Source organism: Podarcis tiliguerta (genome assembly GCF_965153285.1).
Source record: "Podarcis tiliguerta genome assembly, chromosome: 5".
In the NCBI taxonomy this organism is placed as follows: Eukaryota; Metazoa; Chordata; class Lepidosauria; order Squamata; family Lacertidae; genus Podarcis; species Podarcis tiliguerta.
In genome coordinates this window covers 3,176,814-3,191,963 of record NC_139538.1, presented here as the reverse complement: position 1 = coordinate 3,191,963, position 15,150 = coordinate 3,176,814, and the positions used below count along the sequence as shown (strand labels likewise).

Sequence of the window (15,150 nt, the reverse complement as noted above, 5' to 3'; positions counted from 1 at the left end):
ATTATTATTATTATCCAGCATCTTTTTTCCCACAGAGGCCAACCAGATGCCTGTTATGGGAAACCAGTGAGCAGAACATGAGCACAACCCCTTCTGTGGTTTCCAGCAACTGGTATTCAGAAGCACTGGTGCCTCCATCTGTCGGAGCAGAGCAGAGCCACAAGAGCCCTTTCCTCCATGAATCTGTCTAATCCTCTTTTAAAGCCACCTATCACAACCTTGGGATGCGGGTGGCGCTGTGGTCTAAACCACAGAGCCTAGGGCTTGCCGATCAGAAGGTCAGCGGTTTGAATCCCCGCGATGGGGTGAGCTCCCCTTGCTCGGTCCCTGCTCCTGTCAACCTAGCAGTTCAAAAGCACATCAAGTGCAAGTAGAGAAATAGGTACCACTCCAGCGGGAAGGTAAAGGGTGTTTCTGTGCGCTGCTCTGGTTTGCCAGAAGCGACTTAGTCATGCTGGCCACATGACCCGGAAGCTGTACGCTGGCTCCCTCGGAGATGAGTGCCGCAACCCCAGAGTCAGCCACGACTGGACCTAATGGTCATGGGTCCCTTTACCTTTACCTTTTATCACAGCCTCCTGTGGCAGGGAGTTCCACAGTTTAACCATGAACTGCACAAATGAGTCCTTTCTTTTATCTGCACTACTTGTGGGCTTCTGGGTTGGGGGCATCTCCCCAGCTGCAAACAGGATACTGGGGCCAGAGGGATCCCTGGTCCCATCCAGTCGGGCTGCTCCGTATGTCCTCAACGTTACTTGACAGCCTCCACGGAACGGCGCGCTTAAATCCCAAACCGCTGCAAGCAATTATTACGCCTGACAGTGTTGCGCAAGGGAGTGAGCTGGCGTGAATGGAGATTCCAGAGATGTCTTTTATCCTGGATGAGCCAGAACGATGACAGAATGGGTTTTAAATGGAACGAAGGAAAAACAAATGTCACATAAATAGGAACAGAGAGAGGATGTAGAGGGCAAAGGGTGCTTATCCCTAGCTTCAGACACACACTCGCTTTTTCTCTCTCTGTCGTGGGATGGTGGGCAGAGATGGCTCCAGGTTTGGGCAAGTCACCCTCCCTGCCCCTTTTCCCCACTGAGTCTCCCTCAGGGATGGGGAACTGGTTCCTTATCAGGGACTAAGAGCCTCTTGGTGGTGCCTGACAGATATTCAGGAACACTTTATATATATATATGTTGTTGTTGTTGTTAAATTTGTATGCCACCCTATACAAATATACAGGCCTTGGTCCTGTATACCTGAAGGAGCGTCTCCACCCCCATCGTTCAGCCCGGACACTCATTGCGAGAAGTGAGGTTACAGGGAACCAGACAGAGGGCCTTCTCGGTAGTGGCGCCCGCCCTGTGGAACACCCTCCCTTCACATGTGAAGGAAATAAGGAGCTATCCTATCTTTAAAAGACATCTGAAGGCAGCCCTGTACAGGGAAGTTTTTAATATTTAACGCTGTATTGTTTTTAACAGTTGATTGGGAGCCGCCCAGAGTGGCTGGGGAAACTCAGCCAGATGGGCGGGGTATAGAATCATAGAATCATAGAGTTGGAAGAGACCACAAGGGCCATCGAGTCCAACCCCCTGCCAAGCAGGAAACACCATCAGAGCACTCCTGACATATGATTGTCAAGCCTCTGCTTAAAGACCTCCAAAGAAGGAGACTCCACCACACTCCTTGGCAGCAAATTCCACTGTCGAACAGCTATTACTTTGTTAATAATAATAACAAATTATTATTATTATTATTATTATTATTATTATTATTATTATTATTATACCTGCAAGCCTCAGGATACAAATTACAACATAAAAACACAAAATACATAATCAAAATAAAAACAGAAACCATCCAATTGTCAGGAGCTCAGCCTACACTCGAGTAGGACCCTGGCAGAGACACATGCCCAGCTGGCATGTTCCCTCCCTCCTGGTCGATCGTTCAGGAGCTTCAAAAGCTTTCTTCTGCCCGAACATCACAGCGGCCGATGCCAACAGACATCGGCACACTTAGGGATCTGTAGAGTTTGTGCATCATTTGTAACAGACCTAAGCAACTCAGCATTTTGGCTAATCTACTTTATTTACATATAAACACACACAAAGCACTGCAACGTGGCTCCCTCTCTCTCTAGCATCAGACAGCAAAGAGAGAAAGAACAAAGGACAATAGTCTGACTTCACAGGACACAGTAACCCAAACATCCTGTCTCCGTCACTTCCCACTCTGCGGAGTCAAAACATACACCGTCATGTGAAAGCCAACAATCCCATGACTACAAACATGGAGCAGGAATTCTAACACAAATAACCCCCTCAAATACATTTTAAAAGGGCCTTGGAGGACAATCAACCAAAGGTCTGGTGGAAACCTGCAGAAAAAATCTCTGTAGGACCATAGACCATCCTCCCCAAGCCAGATGTTTTGGAGCACAACTGCTTATGCCAATGGAAGTTGTAGTCCAACAACATTCAGAGGGCACCATGTTGGGGAAGGCTGGGAAGAGCCTGCCTGCTGGATCGGGCCAGTATCGTGTTCTCACAACCAGATGCCCCAATGGGAAGCCCAAGTGCAACAGCAGTATTCTCGCTACTTGTGAGCTGGAATACAAACAGGGCTGAAGAAGATTTACACTGATACAGACTGTTAGGATATAGTTCCGTTCCACCTTAAATGGTCAGGCATGATTGTTGTGTGTCACATGCCTGTTTACTTCCTGCTCACTGGGAGTTTCCGTTTTGTATATAGCTTTTGCTCCAGCTGTTTTCCCGGACACGGATGCAAGCAGTCATGTTTTTCCTTTGTTCTGATCAAGGTTGAATAAAGCTGTAAATATGCTCTCCTGGCTGAATCTTCCGTTGTGGAAACTCTGCGAGAAGGGTGTGCACGAGTCTTGGAATGTGTCTGAGGCTCGTGTCGCTAATTGACTGATCCTGTTCCACAGGAGACCAGGAGATCATCCAGAAACGACATGGAGGCTGCCTGATGCCTCTATCTCCCTGGCAGTATCCCAACAACAGGTTATGGGCCCAGATTCATGGCACTTACAGGAGAGTAAGACCGCTGAAGACTGAGAGAGGTATGTGGGGAAAAGCAAGACTTTTCTGTGCCGCGGCAGAGTCTTTGAAGTCCAGCAGACTAATTAGGCTGGCAGAGAAGAGCAAGCAGGCCTCGTAATTTACAACCTGCCAAAGATAAGGAGTCTTTGAAGGGAATAAGGCCCACGGCTGAAGTAAAGGGCTGAAATGGAGCTTTTACAAGCCTCAGAAGGGGTTCCGTGCCCAAAGATAAAAGGCCACAATTATCAGATCTGGGCAAGGTACTGTGAGGGCCAGTTGCAGATGCCTATTTTTTCAGTGTTTTGGAAAACGCAAACGTCAAGAGTTCACAGGCAACATGGAAACATAGCAGAGGAAGAGGCGCAAAAAAACGAACGGGTCTGTCAAACAATATATCTTTTAACTCCAGAATAATCTATGCAATATTTCCTAGTTAAATGGGAATTAAAGAGAACAGGTCAGCAGTGCAGAGTGAAATTTTGAAGCAAAAAAAGAGGAATGGAATGTGAGGTTGGGTGAACCTACTCATCCCCAACCAAGACCAACGGCTACCCAATCATTTAGTGTGACAGCAGCTACACTTTGGAACTCCCTGCCACTTGATATCAGAAAGGTGCCTTCGCTGTACTCTTTTTGGCACATACGTTACCCAGATTATTAGAATGTTGATGTGAGTTTTAATCTGGTTTTGGTCCGTTCTTATTTTAACTTTCCAAATACCTTAAATTATTGTTGTCAATGATTCTTACTTATTGTTTTAGCTTTCTTGTAAAATTTTTATGAAATAAATGAATGAACAAGAGCCCCTGACACTCACCTTCACAAAGTCATATTCGCAAAGGTAGGACGATTCGAGATCAAAATGCATGAAATAGAGCTTGACCCGAAAGCCGTCCGGCACTGATATGTTCCAAGTCACTTCCGAATCGCTGGGGTAGGAGTCTGGATAATTTGGGGACTGGATCTCCCCAAACATGTCGGTCAGTTCAATGGTGTCTGCTTTGACCAGGTGGAAGGCACAAAGGGACCAGACCAGGAAATACCTGCAGGAGAGACACAGAGAGACCATGATGAATACCAATGCATTCAATGACAAGAAAGGAGATATAATAAAATAATAATAATAATAATAATAATAATAATAATAATAATAATAATAAAATAAAATATATTATTATTACAGTTGTGCCCCGCAAGACGAATGCCTCGCAAGACGGAAAACCCGCTAGACGAAAGGGTTTTCCATTTTGGAGGTGCTTCGCAGGACGAATTTGCTATGGGCTTGCTTCGCAAGACGAAAATGTCTTGCGATTCCTGGGGTTTTTTTCCGCTCCCCACCCCCTTTTTCTAAGGCACTAAACTGCTAATAGCCTTTTAGCAGCTAATCCGCTAATCCCTTAAGCCTTTAATAGCCGCTAATAGCCGCTAAACCGCTAATAGCGCTAATCCGCTAATAGGGTTGCTTCGCAAGACGAAAAAACCGCTAGACGAAGAGACTCGCGGAACGGATTCTTTTCGTCTTGCGAGGCACCACTGTATTTATACCCCACCCATCTCATCTGGCTGGGTTTCCCCAGCCACTCTGGGCAGCTTTCAACAGAATATTAAAATACAATAGCCTATTAAACATTAAAAGCTTCCCTAAACAGGGCTGCCTTCAGATGTCTTCAAAAAGTCTGGTAATTGTTCTTCTCTTTGACATCTGGTGGGAGGGTGTTCCACAGGGCAGGCGCCACTACCAAGGAGGCCCTCTGCCTGGTTCCCTGTAACTTGGCTTCTCACAGGAGCTGGACCTCAGTGTCTGAGCAGAACGATGGGGGTGGAGACGCTCCTTCAGGTATACTGGGCCTTTGAGGCCGTTTAGGGCTTTCAAGGTCAGCACCAACACTTTGAATTGTGCTCGGAAACGTACTGGGAGACAAAGTAGGTCTTACAAGACCAGTGTTATATGGTCTTGGCGGCCACTCCCAGCCACCATTAAACATCAGGAACAACTCTCTGATGCTAACGGTTGTTCGACAAGGGAATGGACTCCCTCCGAAGGTGCTGGGCTCCCCTTCATTTGAGTTTATAAGCAGAGGTCGGAGGGCCATTTGTTGGGGATGCTTTCGCTGTGATTCCTACATTTCAGGGGGTTGGAATAGAAGACATTTGGAGTCCCAGCCAACTCTAGAAGTCTATGATTCCATAGGTTGCACCCTCCCAACCCCCACCCCAGTGCCGGATTTACATAAGCTATAGCTTAGGGCCCCACTCGCTTGGCCCCCCCCCCAAAAAAAAAAAATTAAAGGAAAAAGAACCGGATGTACATTTCCAAAATATAAGATAAAAAACAAATAAAATAAGACCTACATACTGCAACAGTGTTTTATGTGGTGTGTTGAAGCAAAGCATTCTCCAAAGAACTACTGGTTGGGGAATTTGAGGGCTCTGACGTCTTTATCATATGTGTATGGTTATCCAAACACTCACACAGGACCTTCACCGCCTTCACTGGTTCTGATTTGAAAGAGTGGTAGAGGTGGGTATCACCCACATATTGATGGCATAGTGAAGATCTACATCAAGATCACATGCGTATGGTTATGCATGTTTAGCCTGGAGAAGAGGAGGTTAAGGGGTGATATGATAGCCATGTTCAAATATATAAAAGGATGTCACATAGAGGAGGGAGAAAGGTTGTTTTCTGCTGCTCCAGAGAAGCGGACACGGAGCAATGGATCCAAACTACAAGAAAGAAGATTCCACCTAAACATTAGGAAGAACTTCCTGACAGTAAGAGCTGTTCGACAGTGGAATTTGCTTCCAAGGAGTGTGGTGGAGTCTCCTTCTTTGGAGGTCTTTAAGCAGAGGCTTGACAACCACATGTCAGGAGTGCTCTGATGGTGTTTCCTGCTTGGCAGGGGGTTGGACTCGATGGCCCTTGTGGTCTCTTCCAACTCTATGAGTCTATGATTCTATGATTCTATAAGAAGGAGGGGAATGAAGATCGACATTGGGGTCGGCTGCCCGTGGATCCTGCCCCCTGAGGAGGTTGCCTCACCTTGCCTCATGGGTAGGCCCTGCCCAAGTCCCTCATGTTTGTCTTACTTATCACTTGATCAATTTCTGTTTTCAGCCAGAACAAGCTTCAAACCATAGGCATCCTCCGAGAGTGGGAGATGGGCACTTACACACAGAGGGAAATGAATCGCAATCTCTGGGTTGCCAGATTTAAAAAGAGTAAATTTCTAACTTTTGAAGAACCTGAGATATGAGGCAAAATGTACAGGCACTAGTCTCCTCCCTCTTTTTGTGAGAAACTTAGCTGGTTTCTCAGGGCCCCCCCCAAAAAAACCTAGCTGGCTTTCCATCCCTCCCCACACGGTGGAAAAATTCTTGCAGACACCACCTAGGCTTCAAAAAACTATTATTTAAGCACAGGTTATGAAATAAAGGGTAACTATATTATAACATATGAAGGTTATACCAGCTGGGGACTGAGAAGAAATTTCTCACTTCTCAACCTTAAATGCAACCGTTCTCTGAAATCCACGCTTCTCTGAATTTTGCAGCACAGTTCTCCAAACAAAAAAAAAATGTGCGTATCAGGGGAAGCTATGCATTAAACTGCATATATCAGTGAAAATAATGTACAAAAAAAAAAAAAAAAAGCATTCTAGCAGGGGAAAACGCTTGTGGAAATATGTTTATTTGGCTAACCAGGCACTTTAAAGGGGGACTTATTTTCAAGAGGACTAGAAAAACAAGAAACTGAGAGTATTCACCCATGTCTAACACAATTCTTCATCCTTCCTGCAGATGCTTTGAATTGTTGGGTTTGATGGGGGTTTTATTTCAATAATAATAATAATAATAATAATAATAATAATAATAATAATAATTTATTATTTGTACCCCGCCCATCTGGCTGGGTTTCCCCAGCCACTCTGGGCGGCTTCCAACAAAGATGAAAAATACACTAAAATGTCACATATTAAAAACTTCCCTGAACAGGGCTGCCTAACGATGTCTTCTGAATGTCAGGTAGTTGTTTATCGCTTTGACATCTGATGGGAGGGCGTTCCACCGGGAGGGCGCCACCACCGAGAAGGCCCTCTGCCTGGTTCCCTGTAACTTGGCCTCTCGCAGTGAGGGAACCACCAGAAGGCCCTCGGCGCTGGACCTCAGTGTCCGGGCAGAACGATGGAGGTGGAGATGCTCCTTCAGGTATACTGGACCGAGGCCGTTTAGGGCTTTAAATGTCAGCACCAACACTTTGAATTGTGCTCGGAAACGTACTGGGAGCCATGCAACTGAAGGGCACCAAGTTGCCACGGACTGGGTTCTGCAGTTCTGTGCTGCTTGCTTAACATTTGCATCCCATCCTTCCTCCATCAAACACAAGTTGGTGCTGAATAGGAGAGTATCCGAGCATGCGAGTATGCGAGAAGCCGAGTTACCGGGAACCAGACAGAGGCCCTTCTTGGTAGTGGCACCCGCCCTGTTTAATGCATTCCCACCAGATGTCAAAGAGAAAAACAACTACCAGACTTTTAGAAGACATCTGAAGGCAGCCCTGTTTAGGGAAGCTTTTAATGTTTGATTCATTACCTTATTTTAATATTTTGTTGGAAGATGCCCAGAGTGGCTAGGGTGGCCTGGCCAGATGGGCGGAGTATAAATAATAAATTATTATTATTATTATTATTATTATTATTATTCACTCGCCTCTTCTTCCCTGTTGGGGAGGGGGCACCATTTTGTGGCTCGCCTCAGGTGCCAAAAGGTCTTGGGCCAGCCCTGGACTTGGGTATTTGCAGGAGGGGTTTGTGGGGCTAGGAAAACAACTGGATGGCTGAGGGTTTGGGAGCCACGAGGCAGCGACATGCTGATGATCCAAGGAATTCATTGCAGGGCTTCTGGGGTTTGAGGCTCTGAACTGGTATATATAGTGTGCATGTGAAGAGATTTTAATTGGCTGATCTGGCACCCAGTTCAAAACAAGGACAGTTAACGAGGCTGAGCTGGAGCACGGGGCCTCTTTTCCTCCAGATGAGTTGAGGTTTCTAGCAAGTAGGCTTCTGAGAGTCCCCATCTGACCACAGAAGCTGCAAGCCAAAGGAAAAATCTGCTCAGAATATATGGACAGGGACGTCCTCTAATGCCCCCCTCTCTCTGCTCCCTCCCTCCCTATCTCAAAGGCTTCAACATGATGGAAAAGCCTTCTGAAGACAAAATTGGACCATCGCAGCAACCCTGTATGCAAGAAGCTGGCATGAAGCAAGCTGGCGTAAGTTAACTTACACCAGATCCAAACCCCAACCAGGAAGGAGCACAGCTATGGCCAGCTGAGCTGGCCCAAGCCTGTCAGAACAAGAGGCGCCATGACAGATATTTATAAAAATGATGCACAGCATGGAGAAAGGAGAGAGAGAGAAATGTTTTCCTCCCTTTCCCCGAATGCTAGAACAGCCAATGAAACAGAAAGCCGGAAGGGTCAAGTCAGATAAAAGAAAGTATTCAGGCCGTGCAGCTAAACTATGGAACTCCCTGCCACAGGAGACAGCGATGGCCACCAACTCGGATGGCTTTAAAAGGGGATTAGAGAAATTCATGGAGGAGGAGAGGGCTACGGATGGCTAGGAGCAACAATGACTATGCTCTCCACCCACAACTGGAGGCAGGAATGCTTCTGTATCCCACTTGCTGGAAACCACAGGAGGGGAGAGTTGCTCTCGGATCCTGCTTGTAGGCTTCTCGGAAGAGGCATCCGGCTGGCCCCTGTGAAAACAGGATGCTGGACTAGATGGACCACCGGCCTGATCCAGCGGGCTCTCCTTATTTTCAGAGGGATAACACACTCTTTAAAATAGAGTTTGACTTAGACTACTGTTTTGACAGTGGTGCTGTGGTCTAAACCACTGAGCCTTGGGCTTGCCAATCAAAAGGTCGCGGTTTGAATGCCCATGACGACCCGTTGCTCTGTCCCTGCTCCTGCCAATCTAGTTGTTCAAAAGCATGTAAAAATGCAAGTAGATAGATAGGTATCACTCTGGCGGGAAGGTAAACGATGTTTCCGTGCACTGCTCTGGTTTCGCCAGAAGCGGCTTAGTCATGCTGGCCACATGACCTGGAAAAACTGTCTGCGGACAAACGCCAGATCCCTCGGCCTGTAAAGCGAGATGAGCTCTGCAACCCCAGAGTCGTTCTCGACTGGAATTAACTGTCAGGGGTCCCTTTACCTTTGCCCTTTACTTTTTTTACTAGGTTGCGTGACTGAGCTGAATAGAGTTAGGATCCAGATTAAGTCTCCCATGCCTAGTCCCACCTAACTCCCAGAATACAGTGGTACCTGGGTTACAGACGCTTCAAGTTACAGACGCTTCAGGTTACAGACTCTGCTAACCCAGAAAGAGTACCTTGGGTTAAGAACTTTGCTTCAGGATGAGAACAGAAATTGCGCAGCAGCGGGAGGCCCCATTAGCTAAAGTGGTGCTTTAGGTTAAGAACAGTTTCAGGTTAAGAACGGACCTCTGGAATGAATTAAGTTCTTAACCCGAGGTACCACTGTACTGCCTTTTGGGGATTTTTGCTTGGCCTCAGCTCAGACGGGATGGGCAAATTATGCCAGCATACAGTGGTACCTTGGGTTACATACGCTTCAGGTTACAGACTCTGCTAACCCAGAAATAGTACCTTGGGTTGAGAACTTTGCTTCAGGATGAGAACAGAAATTGTGCTCCGGCAGCTCGGCAGCAGCGGAAGGCCCCATTAGCTAAAGCGGTGCTTCAGGTTAAGAACAGACGTCCGGAATGAATTAAGTACTTAACCCGAGGTACCACTGTATCTTCAATTTAGTTGGAGTTGGGGAATGAACACTGATTGAGCTGGGATGCCCAGTGGAACCCACCATCAGATTGCTCCCTTGTCCTATTCTCCCTATGAATAAAATTTCTAATACATATGTTTAACACGTATCCATATACGCCTTTTAAGTGGATTTATATATATATATATCTCAGCCAGCATCTGAAGCAGATTTGAAACCATTTCTATATGTTATTATTGTTGACACTTTTATGGATGCTTTCATGACATTTTTATTCTTAATCGCTTCAGGATGTTCCACAGGATACGATTCGTAGATGAAGCAAAATAAATATTACATAGGACTTTTTGGCACATTATAAAGTAAACTGTTGACCGTGTGGATAATATTTCTAGTATACTTATAAAAGTTTGTGGTGGAGAGGTTTGTATGATTTGCCTGCCACTGAAAAGGCAGTAATGTAAAGAAGCATCTCTGGGGGCTGATTGTTTAGATTTACGGTATTATATTTCTACGTCACTTTTAATTCCAATGAATCCCAATGGGGCTTACGAACAATAAGTAACAATAACACAATGGAACATAATAGAGCATCACAAATTTAGCATGAACCGTAAGGAATAATTAACATAATCACCAGCGAAACAATTACAATCCATAAGGCACTGTTAACAAGTCCTGTATACCTGAAGGAGCATCTCCACCTCCATCGTCCATCCCAGACACTGAGGTCCAGCTCCAAGGGCCTTCTGGTGGTTCCCTCATTGTGAGAAGTGAGGTTACAGGGAACCAGACGGAGGGCCTTCTCGGTGGTGGCGCCCGCCCTGTGGAACGCCCTCCCACCAGATGTCAAGGAAATAAGCAGCTATCTTATTTTGAAAAGACATCTGAAAGCAGCCCTGTTTAGGGAAGTTTTTAATATTTACTGCTGTACTGTTTTTAACACTCGACTGGGAGCTGCCCAGAGTGGCTGGGGAAACTCAGCCAGATGGGCGGGGTATAAATAAATAAATAAATAAATAAATAATAATAATAATAAATTATTACAAAGCAACAACGGAAAAATAAGCAGAATATCACAATGAAAGCAAAAGTCATATTATATAACTGGCAAAACAATAGAGCATTTTTTAATCTGTAAAATAATAACTGCATTAACAAAACAGCAACCAGAAAACAACTTAGTGCTGCTACATTTATACACAAACTCTCCAATGACCTTTCTGCTATTGGATCCTGATTGCCAACAGAACTGCAATGAAGGCACAAATGTTGCCATGGTCGCTCCCTCTCATCTCTGCAAATGTGTGAATTGGCATGGGCTCCCTCTCTCTACCCCCTCCCCCTGCCCTTACCCACCTCATCTCAGATAATGAGGCCAGCTTGATAAGGACCTCTGGACAGGAATAATAGGACCACAGAATTGTGGATTTGAGGTAAAAAAGGTAAAGGACCCCGGACACTTAAGTCCAGTCAAAGGAGACTCTGGGGTTGTGGCGCTCATCTCGCTTTAGACCAAGGGAGCTGGCATTCAGACAACTTTCTGGGTCATGTGGCCAGCAGGACTAAACCACTTCTAGGTACAACAGAACACTGTGACGGAAACCAGAGTGCACGGAAATGCCATTTACTGTATTTTTCGCTCTATAAGACGCACCAGACCATAAGACGTGCCTTGTTTTTGGAGGAGGAAAACAAGAAAAAAAGTATTCTGAATCTCAGAAGCCAGAACAACAAGAGGGATTGCTGCGCAGCGAAAGCAGCGATCTCTCTTGCTGCTCTGGCTTCTGAGATAGCTGTGCAGCCTGCATTCGCTCCATAAGACGCACACACATTTCCCCTTACTTTTTAGGAGAGAAAAAGTGAGTCTTATAGAGCAAAAAATACGGTACCTTCCCATTGCAGGAGTACCTATTTACAGTGATACCTCGGGCTAAGTACTTAATTTGTTCTGGAGGTCTGTTCTTAACCTGAAACTGTTCTTAACCTGAAGCACCACTTTAGCTAATGGGGCCTCCTCCTGCTGCTGCGCCGCCGGAGCACGATTTCTGTTCTCATCTTGAAGCAAAGTTCTTAACCCGAGGTACTATTTATAGGTAGCGGAGTCTGTAACCTGAAGCGTATCTAACCTGAGGTACCGCTGTATCTACTTGCACTGGTGTGCTTTCGAACTGCTAGGTTGGCAGGAGCTGGGACAGAGCAATGGGAGCTCACCCCGTCACGGGGATTTGAACCGCCGACCTTCTGATCGGCAAGCCCAAGAGGCTCAGTGGTTTAGACCACAGCGCCACCTGTGTCCCTTATGTGGAGTTGAATGTGGGAGTCCATGCCTGACCAGACATGGCTAGGTCGTTTGCTGGCTCAACCGCTCCATTTGCAAAAAGAATCTTTCCCAAAGAAGAATTACAGTGGTACCTCGGGTTACATACGCTTCAGGTTACAGACTCCGCTAACCCAGAAATAGTACCTCGGGTTAAGAACTTTGCTTCAGGATGAGAACAGAAACCGTGCTCCGGCGGCACAGCAGCAGCAGGAGGCCTCATTAGCTAAAATGGTGCTTCAGGTTAAGAACAGTTTCAGGTTAAGAATGGACCGCTGGAACAAATTAAGTTCTGAACCCGAGGTACCACTGTATGTGAAACCTTAAATCTTGCAACCCTCCCTTGAAGAAGTCGTCTGTGTACCGTAATTCAAAACTTTGCTACTTTCTTGATATTGGGTGGCAGTCAGGTAAGTTTACTCAAAGTAGACCCGCAGAATGAACATGACAAGCATGGGATTTTTGTTAGAGGGGCAGGCCTTTTGTTTGTGGGGGGGGGGAGGCAGAACCTCAGTTAGCCATGTATTTTTATTGATTTTGGATGATGACAATGCTGTACACACATTATACTTTCAGAGCACATTCATTCCATCAAAGCAGTCTGGGCCACTGTCAGAGTTGTTCTTCCAAGCAGCAACCCCTTCACAAACTACAGTGCCCACGATTTTTGGAGGGGAGAAATTGTCTTTTAAATTTACAGTGTGTACACAGTCTGCGTTAGATCCATTAATTTTAATATGTTTACTCTGAGTGGAACTGAGTTGAACCCTTAGGCTTGAGCGTGTGCTCTCTGTTTTGTTAACCCCAAGAGCAGCAGAGGGTTTTGTGTTAAAATGTGGGGCGCAGCTTGAGCGTGCCTTAAACAGGAGGTTAGAAGCAGGGAGCCTTCCTTCTCCCCCTCCCCCTCCCTCCCTCCCTCCCTCCCCCTCCTCTTCTTTTTTTTTAAAAAGGGGGGTACCTTCCTGCCAAGGTTGGCCTTTTCTGTTTCAAAAGTTTCACTCCAGTTTAAATCCAGCTGCGCTTTCAGGGGGAATGGGTGCCTTCTAGTGCCATGAAACTCAAGGGAACCTCAAATCAGATCAGGGCAGGTATCGACCTTTTTCTGGCTTGTTTTCTCCCTGGCTTTTGTCTGGGACAGCGAGAGATCCAAAACTAAGAGGACCTTCCAGACAGAAGGCTGCTCCGGCAAGCAAGGGACTGTTTTGTTCCAGTTCAAGTTCCACATCTTAAACCAGGAATGCTTTCAAAAATGTGACGATGAGCCCCACATGGTTCAGAAAGCACGAGGCACAGTTCAGTTTAAAACCCCACAAGCACGCATCCGCGCCAACAACAACACCCCCATGTGTGGCTTTCAAGTGGAAGCGCACAGAATCCTAAAATGGGACCCAGAGTGTCAATCTAGTCTAACCCCTGCCCGGTGTCACTTGTGAAAGCTGGCACCCGTCCGTCTCCAGATAAAACGCCTCAAGAAATATTGGGAGCCAACGAGTGCCAGAATTAAACCTTTTCCTTTCCCAGAAACAGGAGTCTTCTCTCTGCCCCTGCTTGCAAGAGTGCAATAGAAGATATGGTGGTGGTGGATAACCGTGGTTAGTGCCGGATTTGGGGGGCAAGCACCCCCAAACAAGGAGCTCGCCCCCATTTGCCTCTCCCCAAATTGCTGGACTCCTGCTATTAATAGATACTGTTCTCTTTCTCTCAGGGGCCTAAACACGCGGGACACAGCTCGCCCGCCTAGAAATATACTTCGCCCCTTCTGTGCCACCCCCCCTGATTTTTTTCCTCTGGTGCCCTTCTGCCCTTGCCAGCCCTCCATGACACCACTTCCCCCTCGGGTTGGGGCCGTAGCTCAGGGGCGGAGGAGCGCGCAGAAGGTCCCGGGGTTCAGTCCCCAGTGACATCTCCAGCTCTCTGCCTGAAATCCTGGACAGCCGCTGCCAGTCCGTGCCGACGCTACGGAGCTAGGCGGAGGCAATGATCAGGAACAAAAACAGCTTTGGATGTCCCCGTCCCCCCCCCCCCCGCGCGACAGCAACTCACCTCATTTTTCCTGCGAGCTCCGCTGGCCCTGATTACTTTTGATCCCTTTGGAGAGGCGGTTTGGTTTGTTGGCACCGTGCGGTGTCGTGTGTTTTTTTGCGCGCAACCTTCAGCTGCCGGGCTTATCTTCGCTCAGAGATTTGTGTGTGAAAGACAGAGCGAGGGAGAGAATGCCTCTCTCTCTCCGAGGTCCTTTGGCATTCTCCATGCTGGTCACGCCTTCCCCTCTCTGCAAAAGTCTCTCTCCCCCTCGCTCTCCAGACGCACACAGACCTGCCAGGGCCAGATCTATCTCCCTTCGCCCAGCCTCTAATGAGGATGTCTCAATCGCCCGCCGCCGCCGCCGCGCAGAAGCGCAACTTCGGCATCCGTCTTTCTCAAAGCAGCGCAGCCAGAAATCCGTTCCCCGCTGCTTTCCTTCTTTTCTCCCCAGATGGCTCTGGAGGGGGGGGGGGGACATACACACAACAGTTGCTTCTCAACAGGGTAGGAGAAGCTCTTGCAAAAAGAGACAGAGCCCAGACCTGCTCAGTATTTCTGTCCGTTCGTTTTTAAATCATTTTATTAAAGTTTTATTACTGTATTACAATTCCCCACACCCCAAAAAGCTATTCTCTCTCAAACGTCCCCGTTTCTCGAGAAGAAAAAGAAAGCAAATGAAATAGATTGTGCTGGAAAATTGGAGGAAGGGATAATATAGCAATTTTTTAAAAAATACTGCCCTGACATCATTCACATTGTCCTTCCAGAAATGTAAAAGTAAGGCCCACCTCAAGAAATCTGTTCTCTTGGTTATTATGGATTGCATTTTTCTTATATGTAAGTGTTCTCATTAAATAGTTTGGATGCAAATTACGAGAAAGGAGATTCCGACTAAACATTAGGAAGAACTTTCTGACTGCATTGGAAGG

At 46.7% G+C, this 15,150-nt stretch overlaps 1 protein-coding gene across 3 annotated transcripts in view; it reads right to left on the bottom strand.

The window, feature by feature from the left end:
* Positions 1-14,687, bottom strand: part of MASP1 (MBL associated serine protease 1) — a 117,864-nt gene extending 103,177 nt beyond the window's left edge. The window contains exons 1-2 of one of the 3 annotated variants that reach the window (XM_083442135.1): positions 14,240-14,687; positions 3,883-4,108 (exon numbers count right to left, since the gene is read on the bottom strand). In XM_083442135.1, coding sequence (XP_083298261.1) covers positions 3,883-4,108; positions 14,240-14,244 — 231 coding nt within the window. In that variant the 5' untranslated portion in view covers positions 14,245-14,687. The remainder of the gene's footprint in view (positions 1-3,882; positions 4,109-14,239) is intronic. The other 2 variants (XM_083442133.1, XM_083442134.1) reach the window with 2 other exon arrangements.
* Positions 14,688-15,150: the final 463 nt, after the last annotated feature.